At 41.5% G+C, this 20,978-nt stretch overlaps 1 protein-coding gene across 2 annotated transcripts in view; it reads left to right on the top strand.

The window, feature by feature from the left end:
• Window positions 1-432: 432 nt before the first annotated feature.
• Window positions 433-20,978, top strand: part of khdrbs2 (KH domain containing, RNA binding, signal transduction associated 2) — a 65,169-nt gene continuing 44,623 nt past the window's right edge. Inside the window, exons 1-2 of one of the 2 annotated variants that reach the window (XM_084562432.1) lie at window positions 433-664; window positions 14,985-15,112. In XM_084562432.1, coding sequence (XP_084418558.1) covers window positions 574-664; window positions 14,985-15,112 — 219 coding nt within the window. In that variant the 5' untranslated portion in view covers window positions 433-573. Of the gene's footprint in view, window positions 665-14,765; window positions 15,113-20,978 lie in introns of those variants that run through there. The other variant, XM_084562431.1, reaches the window with a different exon arrangement.

The following is a 20,978-nucleotide window of genomic DNA, read 5'->3' as shown; positions in this document are numbered from 1 at the left end:
CCTCTTTTACATACTGAACAAGCAGTGCGTAAAACTTTGAAAAAACAAAACAACAGAATCTGTTTATAGCAGAGACAGATGTCAGCTCCGACCAAGTGCATCCTCTTGGCTACCCCCCCCCCCCTCAATCTCATTCCCTCCATGAACATTGCCCAATTGGTATGCGCCCAGCAGGGATCCTCTTGGTTTTTCAGCATTGCCAGTCCCAGAACATGGCCAATAATGTTGCTGAGGGGCGGGGAGCAGCGCGGTCTGCAGACCCAGTGAGCCTGAGCGTCTGGCGGGGTGCCGAGGAGAGGCAGCAGGCAGCGGTGTGGCAGAGATGGGCTCACACCTCTGAATCACAACTCACCCTCCAGTCAAGAATCTCGGAGATCTAGTCTTTTTTCTTTTTTTCTTTTTCTTTTTTTATATATATATATATATGGGGGGAAGTGCTTGTGTTGCTCATCAAGGACCGATAGACTACAGCTTCCAGAAAGCAGGAGCGGGAAGGTTTATAGTTGCACCCCAACGCTCGGCACTCCTGTCGTCTCACCTGCACTGCCGGTGAAGAGGTCCGCTGTGGCAATAATGCATCCAGATAAGTACTTACCTGAACTGGTGGCCGAGAAAAACAGCTTGGATCCCTCCTTTGTGCACGCGGTGCGCCTTATTGCAGAAGGTAAGGCAGGTGTTTATCAATCTGAACCACTTCTTTATATATCAGCGACATTTTCCACCACGTTTCGTGCACGAACGCGTTGCGTCTTGTGGAAGTGCAGTGGGGTTATCTTAACACATCGCCCTTGAGTCTTAATTCACAGCATCCGCTGCGATGTGCGTTTTGATTAGACGTCGCTCTCTGGATCCAGTGCGGAACTTTTGCGAGGTTCTCCTCCTTCGTGAGGAGATGCTGTGAGTACAGAAAGTAAAGTGTGCGTAAAGTCAGAGTCACTTCTTATTCACCCGCCCTCCAAGGTCAGTCGCTGGTGCCCAGAAAATCCCAGCAGTTCTCCTTGGCTCCCGGACAAAAAAACCCTGAGAGGACTAATCACCTTACTTTTAAGATTGATTGGATTTAAGCTGTGCAAAGTGGAGTCTGCTGCCAGCTGCTTTCTGTCCTGCATATGGTCAGGATTTCTGTATAAATTTGTGAATTTTGTGGCAACTTCTTCATCAGCTCAAGACAAACTGTGGGCGGCAGAGATATGCAAATATACCAAATAAAACCATTCTAATATTGCAATCATTCTGCTTGAGCAACACATTGCAAGCTGTAATGTTAGTGCTAATATTGTGTAATAAGAGTATTTATTTCTAATATGCCAAAGAAAACAGATGCGCTCAAACCACCTTAAATCATCACTTGAGGCTCGAGATAAATGTCACCAAGGTCACAGAGAGCGGGAACGCCACTGATACAGATGTTCTACAGTCTTTCCTCTGACATGGTGCTACTGTACAGGGCTGCAGAAACAAGTTCAGCCCGCGGCATGTAAAGTACATCCTCATGCTGCAGGTAGCCTTGGTCTCATTCACATGCCGAGAATGTGTCACTTTTTCGATAGCAAACTTATCACCTCAAAGCCAACACGAGAACTCGGCTCGGCTCATTCAGTCTGGAGATTTATTCAGTGTACATCATCTAGATCGCGGGCGCGCAATGTGGAACTGTGGATATTGCACTGCAAAAGGCTTGAGTGATGTGTCGTTGCTACTTTTGTTCTAGTGTCAGAGACTTAAGCGCGCTCAGTCTACATCAGATTTCAGGACACTACTTAGGATTCATACAGAGAGGCAAGGCAAAACAAACAAGGAAGCAAACATAGTATATTTTATTTAAAATGTCACCGAAACAAACACAGTGCTTTCCTGTGTACGGAATGTAAATATTTACTTGGATCTGAATTAATCTGTCAATTTAAGATGAGAATAAAATTAACATCTATTGTATTCCTTCATGCTGTAAATTGTATCAGTGGTAATTTCTGAAAGCAACAGATTGAAGTCGTTTCTCCTATGGAGCCCATGTGAAACGCCGAAGTCTGGCCTAAAGATGTGAAGTCGCACTCCATGTTAGACTAAAACGCTGTAACTGGACGGGGCGTTTGCGCTCTGGTGTTCTGCCCCTCGAGCTTCCCTGCTGAAATGTGTTGATGAGACACCTGACAGTCCCGCTCTTGTCGCTAACCAGGATGCAGATGGGATCATCCGTCACGCAGTACACTTTGCCAGATTTGCTCCAGGCTGACTCACACGGCCAGAGTGCACATTAACGCAGCCTTATGTACTGTATGTATTCATCTAGTAAAATAATTGTTTATTTGTATATTAATTTCATTCAGATAAAGCAGTTTTATTTTATTTTTTTTGCAGGTCAACATCTAAACCTCTATGCATCGTACACAATATTGGACAATCAGCATAATAATCTGTCAGCTCTAAATGTTTAAACTAATCAACCTCAGGCGTTGTGTGAAATAATAATTTGAACCACTGACACATCTTGTTATCCTGTTTCATCCATGCTCATGGATAATGCAGAGTCATGCATATCAATGGACGGCAAGATAAAGTATGTTCAGAGATTTATAGATTCACAGTTATTTATCACTGCATAGCAAAGCATGTAATCCTGCATTATTCACAACATGCACAATAACACGGATTAACCAGGGTCCCAGTTAACATCTCTCTTTATTTATGAAATGAATTATTTGGCGCACGTGTATAAATCATGTCGCCCCGGAACCGTTTGTCTTTCTTTGAGGAGATTTAAAACAGTTTGGGACGCAGCTCGTCTAGTCTGTGGCTGTGGAGTAAGCGTAGGCGGGAATAATTCTCTTTCAGAAAGGAGCGTGAGCTTCTTGTGTTTTGATATTTCAAGTAATAGTACAACAGTGAAGATTGCAGCACGTAAAGGCATGATCGTTGGCACAGTCTTATTACTTTCACCCAACAATGTTTCTCCTCGGACGCAAAGTTCATTTCAAAGTAGCACAAGTGCTAATGATCGCTCAGATTGACAGATAAAAGTCAGCTCTTTCATGTTCTGCACTTTAATTTTCTTCTGACTAAAGAAGTGTGTGGCTGTTCCTGAAGTCGGGTGAAGGCGCAGACAAGAAAGGCAAGCCTTTAATAGATCCCAGGGGTTTTCTTTGTAAAGAACTTGCCACGTAGCTTCGCCTTGCCATGAAAGCCGATGGGATTCCTAATAAGGTGACAAGCAACGCACACAGGGAGGCAGACAGGAAGTATCTGATGGACGGTGGACGCACTGGCTGTTGGGAAAAACTGTGCCGTGTGTTTCTATTTTTAGAGCAGCAAATGCATTTTCCCCACTTTCCACTTTTATTGCCATCACAGAAATCTAGATTACATTGTCATGGGGTATATGTAATATCACAAGTGCTGCTGGGAACAGTGACAGCACGAACCAATCTTCATGGAATTTGAAGGATTCACATTTGTCTAAATAAAACCTGACGCTTTTGGAAAAGGTTCTCAGTCATCCAGGTCGTGGCATATCCAGGTGTGTGGTGGGCAACTTTTCCTTTTTTGGAAAAATCTGAAGATAGGGAGTGGGCGGCACAGCAAGAAGCTTCCGAGTTCGAATCCATCGGCCAACGGGGGCCTTTCTGTGTGGAGTTTGCATGTTCTCCCTGTGTCTGCGTGGGTTCTCTCCGGATACTCCGGCTTCCTCCCACCATCCAAAGACATGCTGGTTAGGTTAATTGGTGATTCTAAATTGGCCATAGGTGTGAGTGTGAATGGTTGTCTGTCTCTCTGTGTTAGCCCTGCAGTAGACTGGCAACCTGTCCAGGGTGTTCCCCACCTCTTGCCCAATGACAGCTGGGATAGGATCCAGATCACCTGCGACCTTACAGAAAAAAAATGAATGAAGATATGGAGGAGGACTTTTCAAAACCAGCTTCACTTCATTTTACACTGATAATCTTGAACTTTCCTGTCCGGGTTGATTTGGACACACCTGAAGTGAATGTGGTGTAACACCGCAGGTTACCAAATTCTGGAGGCAGCCAAATCAGCTATTGTCGTTTTAATAAAGAAGTCAGGTGATAATTGGCTTTATTTCCATCATTCTGTGAACGGTCGTGAACTTATTTTATGCTTACCCAGTCTGTAAACAGTAAGGGCTCAGTAGCTGAGAAGTTGGCGTTGAGCGACCACCTCGCTAGAACAGCTCCTTCTTGTTCCACCGCTCCCTGAAATATTTTTAATCTCCCTGCTGACAAAAGTTACAAAAATATCGTCGCCTTGTTGTGTAGAAGCATTTGCATGTCCTGTGATTGTTTTTTGCTTTAATGAGGAGCTGAGGTAGTAAGAAATGTTTGGTTTGCATCAGCGGCAAACTCAGAACAATTGTGCGTTCCGCATTTATATCTGTCTATTGAAATTATATTAGCAGCAACCTAATACAAAATTTACTGAGCACTAAGTAGATTCACCACAGACACACAACCCATAATACTGAAAATATATAGACATTAGAATAGGTTCAGTCACCACTCTGTTACCTCATGCCTCGATACTTTTATTTAAATGAGAATCTTCAAGTTTGCCACTTTAGCGTAATAATTATAATTAATAATGTTCTTAAGAGTCTCTGTATTTGGACTGCAGCTTAAACTGCCTGTGCCAGCCTTTCAAGATGAAACACAACATTGAATGAGCTTCAAATATTCATTTTTTTCCAACGTCATATCTGAGTTTTGTAGTGATCCTGTTCATTAGCCTTGCTATAAGTGTCTGAAGACTCGAATATTCATGCGAGCCTTGTGCTGCGCTCTGTGGCTACATGCGCAGGAAATACGTGTAGAAAAAAAAATGAAGTAACCAGCGGTTAATTACAATTTTGGTCACTTTCTGCTTGAGCACACTGTAAATGTAAAAGTAGACGAATGCTGATGTTCCATCAAGGGTCTGTCAGATACAAAATCACACTGCATTTCGGGCAATGACCCTGTAACTTTAATTAAACATTAAACACACAATGCGGGAACTCGCAACTTTTAAAGCCTCAGTTTTAGTCAGCCAAGTAGCGGAGAGCGGTGAATAGAAACTGAGATGCCAGGCTTCGGTGAGTGACTGCTAAACGGGAGGTCTGGAATGCATTGATTTTCGCATGGCGCAGAATACAGTTAATGTGCAACCGCTTACTGCAGGAGCATAAGCTTTCCTCAGCACATTCAGTCACGTGCAAGTCGCCCGCGTAAATGAGGATGCTTTTAAGAATGATGCCTTTAAATTCTTTTACAACAACACTTTAGATTTTAAAACTTCACCTGGGTACACCTGCACACAGTTTTTTTAAGGTACTTGGCAGGTAGAGAGCTTGCCTCAGTTTTTCAGGCTTTCCCTGTGACTTCAGCACGCCTGGAGACAGTTCCTCGAGATTCTGGGTGTATCACCGGGCTCGTTGACATGCTGCGGAATGAATTTAGGACCAATCAGACGCCTCTCTTATGGTATTGCTTTTGCAGACTTTATATATTGTACAAGCTTACAATTGATTTGGTGATGCCTCGCCACAGAGTGCCATTCTATCCACAAACTCTAAAATTGATTTTCGCTTCACTCTCTCGCTCTCTTGTTTATAAATTGTTGCTCACATTTTCAGTGTACCCATAATGGCCCGCTCAGTATCCAGCAGTGACCCGGCTTGTAGTGACAGATAAACAACACCCCATGTGGTATGACCTATCAAAAGGACGCAGAAATTACATTTCAGGAAAGTGAGACATTGAATTACATTTTCGCCGTTTAGCCGACACTCTTTATCAACAGTGACTTACAATGAGTGCACGGGTCGAATAAGATTAAATTCCAAGGTCACAAGCATTTCAGGCAAAAGAAATGCGTGGATGAGCCAAAGCCGCAGCACTCAGTAGACAATAGATATTAGATAGGAGATAATATTGCTGTGCCTCTTGAATGTCCACATATGACAGATAAGTTCTAAATAAAGAAATAAAAGACAGACAGAAATGGGAATTTTAAAATCATAAGGACCAAAATCAGAATGAAATACACCAGTATTTTTATTTGTTTGATTAAAATTCAAGTAGTTGAGTCAAGTTTTATACTTTAGAACATGAGTACACATAACGCTTTTAACCGTCAACTTCTCAATTTTAAGACGTAAAATGCAGCCTGCGCTAAATTAAATACATATTTGTTGCTCATGTATGCTGCCATTTTGTAATATTGAGTTTTAATTTAACACGTCAAAGCAGGATAAACCAGGGGTGACTGCTAAAAGATTAGGCTGGTGCGACTCTATTTAGTGTGTCACATCTACTCCAGCGAGCCAGCGTGCACGATATCAAAGCCCTGGTCCACCTAAAAGCAACGTGGACATAATTAATGTCATCTATTACACCACTGTTTATCCAGCTCTGATGTGTCAAAATAGCTGCTGTGAAAAAGGGGTCTATACTTTTCTCCGTTTCCTTCGCGACATTTAAACAATCGCGGGCGGGCAAAAAACTGTCCCATGAGGAAACTCTATCTATCTATCTATCTATCTATCTAAACAATATCTCAAATAACAAACAACTCAAAAAATTAATTAACACAGATGACACTTGGATGAAACATGAAACATTATAAGGGGTACATTGCAACCACAGGACCCATCTGATGCCACTAGTATTCTGCTAATCATGCCCCAGGTAACCCCCTCAGTCGGTACAGACTGGCCAGATCATAAGGAATTTTCAGCCAGATAAAAAGAGGCGGCGTAAACCTTTGATAATCCTCTCAATAAGAAAATATTAGCACCCAGTAACCATGTAAATGCTTCATCGGATCATTTCTCTCTGGCTGGATTAAATCCAGTCTTTCTGCATGTTTTTTCGCTCCACATGGGGTAAGCATCAGATGACGTGACAGTCTGGGAAGGACAAAAGCATGCCTAAAAAATATGATTGAAACCAGAATTGATGCTGTAGAGGAGGTGGTCCATCTTGCTCTTTGTTTTCTAATGAATTAATTCAGTTTTGTTGATAAACGGGGGGGGAAAAAAATCGTATTCCGCTATATTTCCGTCGGGTCCCAGCAGATGGTGATCAGAACCACTGTTCATCCATCAGATAAGTTATGTTGTGATTAATGTTTTGAACCTTCTAAACACATCTTTGACATCTGATAGTGGCCATGTAAACGGTAGTTTGGATTGAAGAAATGGTCTGCTAAATGGTTTTGCATTTATATAGTGTTTTTCTACCTACTGGTACCTTATAGCCGCAGTGATTTATCAATCCACTTATTCACACGTAGTGATGCACATACGCATTCACACGTGCGTCACTGGGAGCAACTCGGGGTTCAGTGTCTTGACAGTTCAACATTAGGTCCGTGGGATTGAACCGCTAACCCTCTGGCGCGTGGACAACCTGCCTACAATCTACCTACTGAGCCAAGGACGCTGTTAAATATATCTGTATGTAAATGTAACCACTAATATATACAGTGTACACTGTATATGGGATGTATTTCACCCTGTCTGGACTAATTAGATGTGAAAAAACAGATGATTATTAAAACACCATCATTATTAAAATGCGCATTTCCTTAATGTGTAATTTGTATAAATGCTTAACATTTCTTCCCTTCACTTCCCACCGCACTTTAACCAGAAAATTTGGAGATGGCATCGTAATTGCATTGACGATTTAATACTTGAGCACTCCGTCAACTGCCCAATTTGCCTCCGTGCAGCTCAGTTAAAAACGCATAAACAGCATGTGGCCAAACAGAGGTGCGTATATTTCCAACCCCGTGTATTTATATTCATCAGTCCAGCGTGAAAAAGGGCCAGAGCTAATTGCACATCTCATAGTTCACCCGTCCCACACGGCCCACTCTGCCAGGCGGATTTCTATTGCTACCTCTTTCTGCGTTTGATGTGAACAAGCAATCAGTTATTGGAGAGTAATTACACCGATTCATTTCTGCACCCATTGTGAAGCCATTATTGTAGATATACTGCTCAGCAGCTAGAAGAAATCAGTGAATAATTTAGCTGTCTACTAATGGGAACACTTGACAAAGCCTTTGTTTTTTCGGCCTTTCCCCGTCGCTGTCGTAACTGCCCACAGTGAAGTAAAGCACATAAAGTAATAATCACTCAATTCAGCACTGATCGGTTCGCCACTGTGTAAATCAAACATTCAGGGGGGATTTTGATCAACCGACAATGTAGTGACTCTCTGAAATTACAGTACTGTTTCAGTGAATTTTTGGGATTTTATTCAAAGCTTTAAACCAACAAGTTAAGAACCCAAAGCAGCCTAAACAATTGTAAAGATAAAAATCAACAGTTAAACCCATATTTATTGGTTTAAATTGTGGGTATTCACATTCCAATTGCTGCTGCTATAAGAAGTAGTTTCTGTACACACTTCTCTATTATTATTATCAGGGGCTCAAAAGTGACGTAGCTCTATAAGGTTAAGATCAAGTGACTGACTCAGCCGTTGCAGAATATTCCACAACTTCAAAAACTCCTGGGTCGCTTTCACGGTACGTTCTGGGTCATTGTTCATCTACAGCATCAAGCACCGTCTAATCATCTTCTCTTCATTTGACTGAATCTGAGCAGACAGTTTATCGCTACACACAATTCATCTGACTTCTTCAGTCACATCATCAGTAAAAAGCATGAAACAAAAATTGTGCCTGTGTCCAAACACATACGACCCTAAGTGTAACTTGCAGAGTACTTCAAATATGCTTTCTAGCTTCCTCCTTTAATGCTCGTCCTTCAGCTTGCAGGTTGCTCAAGGTTTCCCGTCTTTCAGCCAGCTTTGCAAAAATAAAAGGTGAGCAGAGTAAAGAAAAGGAGGATGCTTACACTGTGCATTATTTGTCTGTGCAAAGCACATGTCAGATTCTAGGACGTCCTGAGTCTGCTCCGTTGGGTGTGATGATTTTCATCATCCTCACGCTCTGTTTTATCTCATCAAATCCCTGTGTGGCGTGGCGGTGCAGCAGTGTGGAGATTAATCAAACTTATGTCGGAAGAAATTAATTCTGATTCTGATCATTACGGTGACTCATTCCATCACGGTATGGTTGTTTTCTCTGGATTCATGTTTCTCTGTTGACCCATTAGATAAACATCAACCTCCCCACAACATCCATAGGAGACGATTTGATCTCACCAAAGTGATCTCTGACTTGGAAGCGTTTGCAAAAGGGTTCCTTCTCAGCAGTAGAACAAACAGCAGGCTTTAGTAGTAGTTTAGGCTGTATGGCAAACAACAACTGGAATCCAATAAAGCTTCAATGTGCAAACAGCTGAGCAGTAGCCGCAAACATCTCCAACAAGTGATGTGGATATGCCCACGCACTTACACTGCATTGGTAGTGGCTCAAATAATGTAGATTAAATCTGTTTGTGATTTGTTTTTAGCAAACTATACTAGAGCTTCTTGTTGAAGTTAGCGGATCGTGTGAAAGGTAATCAGTGCATGGCGTATCTCATAGCTCGAAGCTGGGACGTCGGAGTAGAACTGGCGCACCTTCACATCGAAAGGGGCCAATTGTGGTGGCTTGTGCATCTGGTGGTGATGCCTCCTGGCCGCCTCCCTTTGGAGGTTTACCATGCACCGCCAGCTTGGAGGAGACCCTGAGGTCGACCCTGAATTCTCTGGAGGGGCTGTATATCTCGACTTGCCAGGGAACGCCCGGGGATCCCCCAGGAAGAACTGGAACGTGTTGCCGGGGAGAGGGATGTCTGGAATAACCTGCTTAGCCTGTTGCCACCGCAACCCGACCCCAGATAATCAGATGTTAAGAGATGGATGGATAGATGGATAAGTCAACAGCAAATGGATAATTTAATTTGTTGAGCAAGAGTCTCCAGTAGTATAATTTCCAGTTCTTGGTCAGTCTGTTTGCTTAATCCTTGTTTTTGATGCACATCAAACTATGAAAATAGTTTGATGTGCATTTTTATGTTGTCCAGGATAAACAAACTTCAAACTGATCCTCGGTCTGTGTTGCTGCTCTGTGTTGCTGATTTTTAACCTTAAGCCATGGCAGGCTGACTGAGCACATTTTCTCTTTTTCAGCAGAACCCTGTCTCCTAACTCATACAGTTGCACACATTTATCTGGTAGCTGCCCAGTTAAACCTCAGTTTTTTCTTCTTTTTTTTTTTTTCCTCTTCTGGCTTGGCTGCCGAGCAGCTCCGTCGAAGCAGTTTGGGCAGCGCAACAGAGAGGATCAAGAGCACCAGAATAGTCGCTGAGAGTGTTTTACTCATTCAGTTCCCCAAATTAGATTTTTTTTTTTCATCCGGTTTGAGGACTGAAACCAATGACCTTCAAAGCACATTCTCGCTTCTCTGGTCTTTAGACTCCTGCTGCTTTCTACCACATATTTGACAAAGATGACACCTGTGCGCACGTTTCACCGGATTTACACATTGTAAGCTTATTTTTTCTATTATCCTCTCTTATACTCTCTCTCTCTTTCTCTCACACACATTCGCCTTCCGAGTTCACTTACGGGCTGCAGACCAGAATAAAGGTGTTTCCCATCAAACAGTGTTCCAGAGTATAATCCCCTTCACGGGCAATAAAAACCCCATTCTGTACTGAAATAATATGGACATTGTGCCGATCTGAAAGTCAAACACAATGCTAAACAAATTGTCTCTGGGATGCAGAAGCCCAAAAATAATTGCTAAGGATCAATCAAGAATCAAAGCCTTGATGAAACCTGGAACTGGAGTTCCACAAAAAGTACTTTTCAATGTAAAGTAACTTTATTTGATGGTATGAACAAATACATAAAGGTATAGTGTGGGATTTTACATATAAATGGATGTCAGTTACATTCCACCCCTTGCTAAATGGGTTCACCCAATGCTAATTAAGCTAAGTAGTTCAGATTAATCTCTCACACCAACCAGCAATTGCTAGATTTGAAGAAGGGAGCAACCATAGGATGGAGATGGACTAGCATAGAGCATCTATTCAGTCTATTGGTATTATAGAAAACAAATGACTTTAACTTACTAGCTAGCTTTTTGTTTCCATCCACTGATTTGTTAACTAGGTGGCAGTTTATCACAACCTTCTAAAAACACAGAAGGCACACAAAGAGAGTGCTCCTGGGGGCGGATGGGATGGACGATCTGCAGGCATACGTCATACGCACTAATCACCTGAGGCTGTGTAGTTACTATGACCATCAGCAGACGAAGACTGAAGCTGTATCAGTGCAGATTTAAAACAACCAAGACAATGTTTTGTTGACCCGTCCATCCACCCAATGTGTTGACAGCTACCCCGGAGGCTTTTTTAGGGTAAATTAAGCATGGAGAGCTTCAAAATATTTATTGTTTTTATCACACATGTTTATCATGTTGACCATCGGCATATGAACATTTGCTAAAACGCACGAATCACAAAATCCAGAAGTGTATACAGGGAATGTCAGTAGTTTTGTAGTCTTAAACCGAGTTTTTGGAAAAAGTAGTAGTATCAGACGATGACAGGAAAAAAAAAACTCAAGGGATCACAAGTTATTTGAAGTCACCCTTAACATTCGCTATGAATGTGTGAACCAAATCTAGTGGCAGTCCATTTTATGTGAAGCTTTTTCTGCCTGGGCCAAAGTGGTGGACCCACTGACCGACTTTGACATCCCCAGAGCCCCGCAACTAGAGTAGTTAAAAACACGCTGTCCTCCTTATGCACATACGAAGTGTTTTTATTTCCAGCTTTTCACTATACAGTATGTTTCTGCAAACTAGGCATGTGTTTGCACGCCACACGTGTTTTGATTGTTCTCCTCAGGAAAAAAATCTATTTTTAAAAAGGACATTTTGTTATCTCCTGCAATCTGGGGACACTTGTCTTGTGTAAAAGGAGGTGTGAATCAGCGGTGTTGACGGGAAGAAAAGGTTGTAGGGGTCTTTCAGTCGGTTTATTAAGAGGTTTCAGGCGCGGCGTGTTTACCAGAGGCAGGCGAGGATGGTCTCAGTGAGCATTTCCTGCTTCACTGTGTTTGCATGATACAGTTCTTCTATTACCGCCTTACACTTGGAAATACCTTTACACATATTTCATCTGACCCTAAATTATTTAATAAAAATTACTGATTTTAGTGTCTTCTTGAAAAGTAAGGGACAAAACCGATCCTTCTTTCAAAAGGTTTAGCCTCTTCCGTCTGCCATTGATTTTTCTTAGAAATCTAAAAGGCATTCTTCGCATTCCTCTGCTCCTTCCTTTTCAAACGAACAAAATTTTGAGACAGCTCTGGTTCGGTGAGAGTTGTCTTGAGAGAAACTGCAGAAGAGACGGCATGATCCAATTTAAGCAATCTTCCTCGGACAATCAGACGCAATCAGGGAGATTGTGCAGCACTGGAAGAAATTGGTTCATTTCAAGCTGTTGGAGTTTGGTCTTGTGATTTCACGGACAATAGCAAAAACAAGTGACCTTAATTTATATATATATATATACACTATATTACCAAAAGTATTCGCTCACCTGCCTTTACTCATTCTATGAACTGAAGTGCCATCCCATTCCTAACTCATAGAATTCAATATGATGTCGGTCCACCTTTTGCAGCTATTACAGCTTCAACTCTTCTGGGAAGACTGTCCACAAGGTTGAGGAGAGTGTTTATAGGAATTTTTGACCATTCTTCCAAAAGCGCATTGGTGAGGTCACACACTGATGTTGGTCGAGAAGGCCTGGCTCTCAGTCTCCGCTCTAATTCATCCCAAAGGTGTTCCATCGGGTTCAGGTCAGGACTCTGTGCAGGCCAGTCAAGTTCATCCACACCAGACTCTGTCATCCACGTCTTTATGGACCTTGCTTTGTGCACTGGTGCACAGTCATGTTGGAAGAGGAAGGGGCCCGCTCCAAACTGTTCCCACAAGGTTGGGAGCATGGAATTGTCCAAAATGTTTTGGTATCCTGAAGCATTCAATGTTCCTTTCACTGGAACTAAGGGGCCAAGCCCAGCTCCTGAAAAACAACCCCATACCATAATTCCTCCTCCACCAAATTTCACAGTTGGCACAATGCAATCTGAAATGTACCGTTCTCCTGGCAACCTCCAAACCCAGACTCGTCCATCAGATTGCCAGATGGAAAAGCGTGATTCATCACTCCAGAGAACGCGTCTCCACTGCTCTAGAGGCCAGTGGCGGCGTGCTTTACACCATTGCATCCGACGCCTTGCATTGCACTTGGTGATGTGTGGCTTGGCTGCAGCTGCTCGGCCATGGAAACCCATTCCATGAAGCTCTCTGCGTACTGTACTTGGGCTAATCTGAAGGTCACATGAAGTTTGTAGCTCTGTAGCAATTGACTGTGCAGAAAGTCGGCGACCTCTTTGCACTATGCGCTTCAGCATCCGCTGACCCCTCTCCGTCACTTTACGTGGCCTACCACTTCGTGGCTGAGTTGCTGTTTTTCCCAAACGCTTCCATTTTGTTATAATAGAGCTGACAGTTGACTGTGGAATATTTAGGAGCGAGGAAATTTCACGACTGGATTTGTTGCACAAGTGGCATCCTATGACAGTTCCACGCTGGAATTCACTGAGCTCCTGAGAGCGGCCCATTCTTTCACAAATGTCTTGTTTCACAGTCTGCATGCCTGAGTGCTTGAATTTATACACCTGGGGCCAGGCCAAGTGATTAGAACACCTGATTCTGATCATTTGAATGGGTGAGCGAATACTTTTGGTAATATAGTGTATATACATATATATATATATATAAAAAAAGGAAACATAAAACTTAATACACTAGAAACACTAGTGAGAGAATATTGGTGTAGGAGCTAAGATGTCTAAACCAGGAGCGAATTGGTTGACATGCTCTACTTGTACCAAACCCCACCAATTGTTTGTTTGCTGAATGAACTTGGGTTATTTCTGCAACATGCTTGCCTCCTACAGTCGCCAGAGATCCTTAAGCTCAGAGGGCCTTCTGTACTAGATTTCCAAAATGAAAGATTTTAGAAAATGTCTTTACTGTAGCGAAACATTCAGTTGGCTGGAGCTTCACAGCTTTGTCCATTGAGCGCTCAGGTACTCTTAGTGTGAAGTGCTCCAGTCTAGATGAACTCATGACGGAGTATATAGGCACAGCAGCGGTTTGGGACTTGCTCTCTTGTCTTCTTCAGGTGTTTCATCCACCACGTTAACTACAGATTACTGCTTCACCTCTAGAGTGTTTAACGTTTAGTGTTTAAGCTCAAGCTCTATGAGAAAACTATCACAAAATATCATTGTCCAGGGGCCGTGCAGCTCCTGTCAAACCGATACAGTGCGGCAAACTGGACAGCTAATATCCACTTCTCATCTCTTGTCTTACTGCGATAAGTCTGGGGACACTCTAGATGACTGTTGGGCCAATTTGCACAAGATTTGCCCATCTTGCAAATTATAAGGAGAAATGCTGCAGCTTGATTGGAACCAATGATTTGCAAATTGAGTCTTAATGTGAGAATTCTTAGATCTAATCTTAACCTCCCCCAAATGGCTTCCCCCCCGATAATATCAAATGCTTTATATGTTTAATCCGACATCTGCGGAAGTGCCGAGCTGTGTGGGGGATCAGAGACTGCTGACAGCCCACGAGAGAGCTCGGTTTGTGGTGAAGTGAGGCACAGTGAGCGGAGTTCGACTGTTTGCCTCTCTTGTTATTTTGATTGGAATTACTGGATCATGAGATTACAGGGCCTGATGTGAAAGGACGTGTCAGGAGTCAGCCGGATAATCTTGTATCATTAAGTGTGTAATGTGAGCATATTTACAGCTGAGACACAAAATAGTCAGCAAAACAATCTTTGTGTGAAACAATGCGTGGGTTCATTTCTACTGGCTCGTGCCCCCAGCGTAACTATACACTATGTGGTTGTCATGCTGCAGATTTCATGATGCCTTGTCAGTTACATAACAAATTAATAATCTTCTCGTCTGCTTGTCTTATTTTGTCTGCAGAAATTGAAAAGTATGAAGGTGATGAACTGCGAAAAGATGGAGACACGAAGAAATACCTAGACATTATCAGCAATAAAAATATCAAGCTCTCCGAAAGAGTTCTCATTCCAGTTCAGCAGTATCCAAAGGTAAGTGACACAAAAACCATGCCTTAGCCTAAAAACACACACTGCATCTTTCTAGGGCGCTAGATTTTATTTTATGGTCCGCTTGCAGTTTTTTTTTTTTAAATGACCTGAATTGTTAAACTGCAGGGCAATATGCAAGAGGAACTGTGCCACATTTGAAAAAACAACAAGCTTGTTTGTGTGATATTGGTGGATGGAGACTTTTCATCTCAGCCATCTCGGTTGGCATCACCTGCTCACCGATTTGCTCTTAAAATCACACTGAGCCACAAACTGGTGAATGGAAAGTCACCGGACAGCGTCTGTTTATTTTTATGTAGTCATCAAAAGCTAAAGTTTTCAGTAGACTGAAGCACCCAAGGGTACAGTGAAGAACAGTGATCATAAATCACTGCGTGACACTGGGCTCGGTATTCTGAGTTATGCAGTGTCAGTACTGACAAAGTCTGAAATGCGGCCTAATGAGGCTGCTCCGTCAGGCAGCTAAGCAACAACACACAGCTGCTTGAGCAAAACCAAAAGGCTTTACTGCCTCTGCAATCAGGGAAAGCTCCACTGAGCTTACATTCACACGCTCATGCAACAGGAACAATTTCATACAAGACATATTCATGTCTTTTTAATTTAATAGATTTCTGTACTTACTGTCATTTTGGTTACTTGCATTCTGCAACCTCACCACTAGATGTCACTAAATCCTACACACTGGTCCTTTAACTAACTTACCAAACTTAATGCGAGAATTGAACTTAATACTTAAACTCTAGTTTTGTTAGAGTTTTTTAATCAGATGCTTAAAGATATATTTTATCTGAATATATGTACAATTTATTTTTATGTGGGACTATAAAGATATCTTGTTATACAGGATACAGGAGATTGTCCATTTTAAGGTCCCACAAAGCAAAACTGCATTTCCTGTGTCGTTGTTTTGAGACAGGTATTACACCATCTGTGCCCAATTTTTTTTCATACATTTGAAAAAAAAAAAAAAATAAATCAAACATATTTTTCATGTTTATTTCAAAATCTTACTAATTCATTAATTCATTTTGTTGATGTGTCTTGTTTTAGAGGTTGCAAACACTTTAAAGTATCTGTCCGCCAAATGTGATCATTTGTCTTGGTAAGGCCTGCAGTCACAATCTCACCCCATGCCAGTCTATCACCAGAAGCACTCCCTTCCACTTAACTCTCGCACATGTTCTTGTTGTCGCTGCTAGTGTGCTCAGTGAGAGGAGTTACAGTCAGGAGATCCTCTACAAACACTGTCTGTGTCCATGTTCTGGCTTTTGTAGTGAAAAATCAAGTCAAATTAAGTTATTTTCTTTATTAAGAAGTCTTGTCAAGATCTCGTGCCACAATCTCCTCTTTCTTGAGACAATACGGTACACTTAGTGCTAGGCTTTTGATACAATTTGATTCATACAATACCCAATTGTCATATGATGTAGATTCCTGATTTTGTGTGTTTTATTAGAAAACGACTAGACAATAGAGGATTTTAAGAGGGCAGAGGGACACTAAACTAACTGTGTCTGGCGTGCTTTGGTCTTGTGAACCCCACAGGACACTCCATAGAAATCAATTTGTTGTTTCCTCCTTATGTCCGTATTGAGAAAGTAATTAAGCCTGAGGAACTCCTCACTCTATTAAATTGATTCCAAATCTATAAAAAATGCCAATTGAGCCCGTTTCGTGGGAAAAGAAGACCCACATCGACTCAGACATCTCTGTTTTCGACCCATTTGCTGTCAAAATGTTTCAACGCTTTTCTTTCTGAAGTACAGACTAACTGTAAATGTTAGTCATTTCATTTGCTGTGCGTAAAGCTAAGAATAAGCATATTTGGGCCAAAAGTTTGGTTCGTTGTCTTATGTGTGTGTTAGGATAGACAAGTAGTTCCATATATACACATACAGGACTATAGGCAATCATTAGTTCAGAAAATTGACTGTCAAATTAAAACATACTGATTCTGTGGAAACATCCATTTTCTTCTTGGAGACTACAAATTAGAAGTAAAATGATTTTTTTGTTTTGTTTTTTAGAGTATGGCCCATTTTCTCTCCTACCTTCTGGTTAATTGCATCCACTTGGCGTCCCATGTGGAAGTCAGCTCCTGATTAGATGGTTAATGAAAACCAGTGGAGCTTGGAGTCAGGAAAAACGTGAAAACCACCGAGGTACATAAGAGAGATATAAAATACATTCATGATTATAAACAAAAAGTCCACAGGTACGACACAGAGGCTCAAAATCCAGGTTCTATATAATGAATGTAATAGTGCCAGCTCTGCAAAGTAAGCAAAGCTGCAGTCCAGAGGGACAGAGCAGTTGTCCAACAACAGCTTCGGTGACCTAATTGCGCAGTCAGCACCGCACAAGACTGCAGTGTCACTACCTTAAAACATCTTCGTAACTGCACTTTAAGTTAATGGTAATTAGCCGTTTGGAGCGACTCTTTGATCAAACTTGTGTCATACAATGACAGTGACAGAAACGACAAAGAAAGTAAAGCAGAGTTAAAAGAAGATGAGTTAGATGGGGTACACCACACCTCAAATTCAGAACTTTGTGACACAATTTGCTGCAGAAATCAAGTTTCTAATTTCATGTCTCGACGTGTGTCACAGACAAAACGTCACTCCAGAACAGCTGCTAAAACATCATTATTAATTGTCTGATAGAGATTAATCATACGCTTGGTTCAACGGAGACGTGTCTGGACTCAACTGCTTTGAAATATGTTTTTGCTGTAAATTATGGCTACACAGACATGCATACTTGTCTGTTTTTCACCGATCAATACATTTGACTCTTTAAATCGACAATGCCTGGCCCCGCCGAGAGGCAGAGACTAATTGGTTTTATTTTACTTCACGGTGGAACTTTTATTTTTCTCATGTCTGCTATTCGATAATGTCCAGTCTCCCTTTATGTCCCTGGAAGCAGAGCAAAAACATAAAGAGTCAAAAATGGGCTCACTCTCATTTCAGCAGTCTGATGGTGCTCCTTCGAGCTTACAGCTGCCATCTTGCCTCTGAGTAATTAAATAGAAAGTGATTAAATTATTACTTGGGAGAATTCTTCTGCATGGTTTCAGATTTGACAAGTTCGCACAAGGAAGATTAATGTCAGCGAGACAAGCAGTGCTCATGAAATCCCTCTGTTTGGCACACTGACGGACACATGCTATAGTTCACTGTTACTGTAGAAAATCTGACATGACAAAGCAGGAAAAGCACGGGTATTAATACTAATATAAGCTCTCATTAATGCTTCTCCTTTGCTTCTCCTGTTAAGTCAAACTATCTACTGAAGTAGAAAAGGCAATTTTAGTTTAGTTCCTGTCTGTGCTGTAACGTAGATTCATTGCTTTTGTAGCACAGCAGTTGTGATGATATCAAAACAAACCCCAGGCTCATAAATATGTAATTGCTAAGACACTGCAGGTTTAATCAAGAATTTAACAATGCTACAAAGCAAATCACACATTATGCATATTAGTGGATCCAGGGCCACGAGGCTAAAAGCCTACACAACGCCATAAAATCAATGCATAGACAGAGCATATTGCAGGAATATATTCAGTTATAGGCAATCCAGAGCTGTATTGTACCAAAGAAGAAACAAAGCTAACAATAAATGTTAGCAAACACAAAATGCTGCCAAAAACTATTTAAAATAGCTAACCCCGACCATCCCTGATGGAAAACCAGCCCCATCCCCTTCATGGTGCTATAACAGCGCTGGGCAGTGCCTTCAGCAGCTCACTGCTTCACCCGCAATGTGTGAAGGAGCGTTACCGCGGGTCCTTCCTCCCTGCTGCTGTGAGGCTGTACAGCCAAGCCTGCCTCCAGTAGACCACACATGTATAATGTCTAGTGTGTTTGATTTTATACTTTTTATATCACTATGGTGTTTTACTGTGTGGTGCTGCAACACTGCAAATTTCCCCACTGTGGGATAAATAAAGGATTATCGTATCGTATCGTATCGTATCGTATCGCATCGTATCGTATCGTATTGTGTTTCACATTAGCAGTATTAATTTGCATTCATCTTCGAAATGTCACTGTTACTTTCAAGCTCTAGCTTTCAAGCTTTTAATACGCTGGCTTCCTCCCACTGTCCAAAGACATCCTCTTTAGGTTAATTGATTGATTGATTCTAAATTGTGCGTTTAATTTAATTTAATTTAATAAAATATTAATATTAATTAAACAGATATCTAGAAATGAATGCTGAATGCAAAATTATCATCAGAAAACAGCTGATGGTTTCTGAAATTACTGCTAATGCAAACTGAACATGTAATACTGCTGTAGCTACGCATTAAAAGTATTTATCTGCCAAAATACTAGATGACTTTTATAATGAAGCAGTCACAGCAGATACAATGCTACATTTTATGGCAGAAGATCAGTTTGAAATATCGTAGGGTAATGGAACAAGAAGGAGCAGCCACAGTGAGCTGTTAGATGAGGAGCTGCAGATTTCAAATTTCAAACTTCTAACATTGTACACTGCTGTCTGTAAACCCATAGTGTGTGCGGCATAATTCACAAAATTTCTCACAGGCTGATGGAGAAAAAAAAGGTGAATGACAATATTAGCTGCCCCTGGTATTCTGTGACCTGTCGTATTAAACCACATTTGTTTGTAATCACAAGTAACTACAGACTTTATGGTTCCGCCAGTCTAATATACCCTATTGCGTGCTACCAAAGGGCAACATGGGCTCAACCTGTGGTATCTGGCACCAAATTGTTAGCAGCACATCCTTATATTGTGAATTGCAGTAGGTGAGAGTTGTTCCATTCTCTCCAGCATCCAACACAATGACTCAATGTAAATATTCAAGCATAGAACAAGAATGTTACCCCAATCTTAAGAAAAGGACTTGAGTAAATATACGTATTGTCTACCACCACTGTATGTATGTAGAAACTATTTATCTTGATAGAACATGTGTGCTGGATGCTGGAATTTGGCACTGTAAAGCTGCATCTGCCTCACCGTCGATCTATTTAGGTGATGCATATTGGTACAGACCGTTTCAATGCATCATTTGTATGGGACTTGTCCGTTTCGTGCACCACTCCCTGTGGAACCTACTTTGGATTTCATGTTGTTTTACTGCCTGTCAAAAATAAAGAAATTCGGCCTTGAAGCATTCTTCCAGTGACCTTACCTTAACACTCTCTATTTTTATCGGGAAACCTTGAAACAGGCTTGATCTCGTTTACCGGGAGAACAGGTCGTACATCTGTACCTGTCCTGATTTGTCTCGTCTTTAGGTGCTCATAAAAGTCTTGAAATCAAAATTGTATGCTGGGATTAGTATTTACCCAGCAAAAAAAATAAAAAATCTGATTAAGATAATCAGCGTAGTCATTTTCATTATCAGTAGAATTTATCCTCTCCTGTTTAATGAGACAGCTTGATTAGCATCTCACAACCTTGGGGCATGAAATGGATTTTCAATGGCTCACTCCGTTGGCTAGTGCAAGTCCAGTGCTGGGACTGTTCTGCAAATGTGAATATATGAGAATGTCATACAACATATTTTTGCCCTTTTAATCAGAATAAAATTGATTTGGGTCAAAACCAAGATGGCATATATTTCTGCTCCACATTTAAACAGGCTTATACCTATTCAGTCTGCAGGTACACGCAAAGCCCACAACACATCAAATTGTATTTTGTCCTTGTGGATGCCACAATTTTGAGCTTATCAGTCTTGGGTTATTGTGACCTTTAAATGGTGCCGCAGCTACAGCTCTACACATACTGAAATCCCATTTTTGCCTGCCCAGAGATGTCAGTGTCCCAAAGAAAGGCCTATCATGTGGAAAGGTGT

The sequence above is a fragment of the Chelon labrosus genome (assembly GCF_963514085.1).
Source record: "Chelon labrosus genome assembly, chromosome: 15".
Classification (NCBI taxonomy): Eukaryota; Metazoa; Chordata; class Actinopteri; order Mugiliformes; family Mugilidae; genus Chelon; species Chelon labrosus.
Note: the sequence above shows the minus strand (reverse complement) of the source record. Positions and strands in the feature narration are given on the sequence as shown.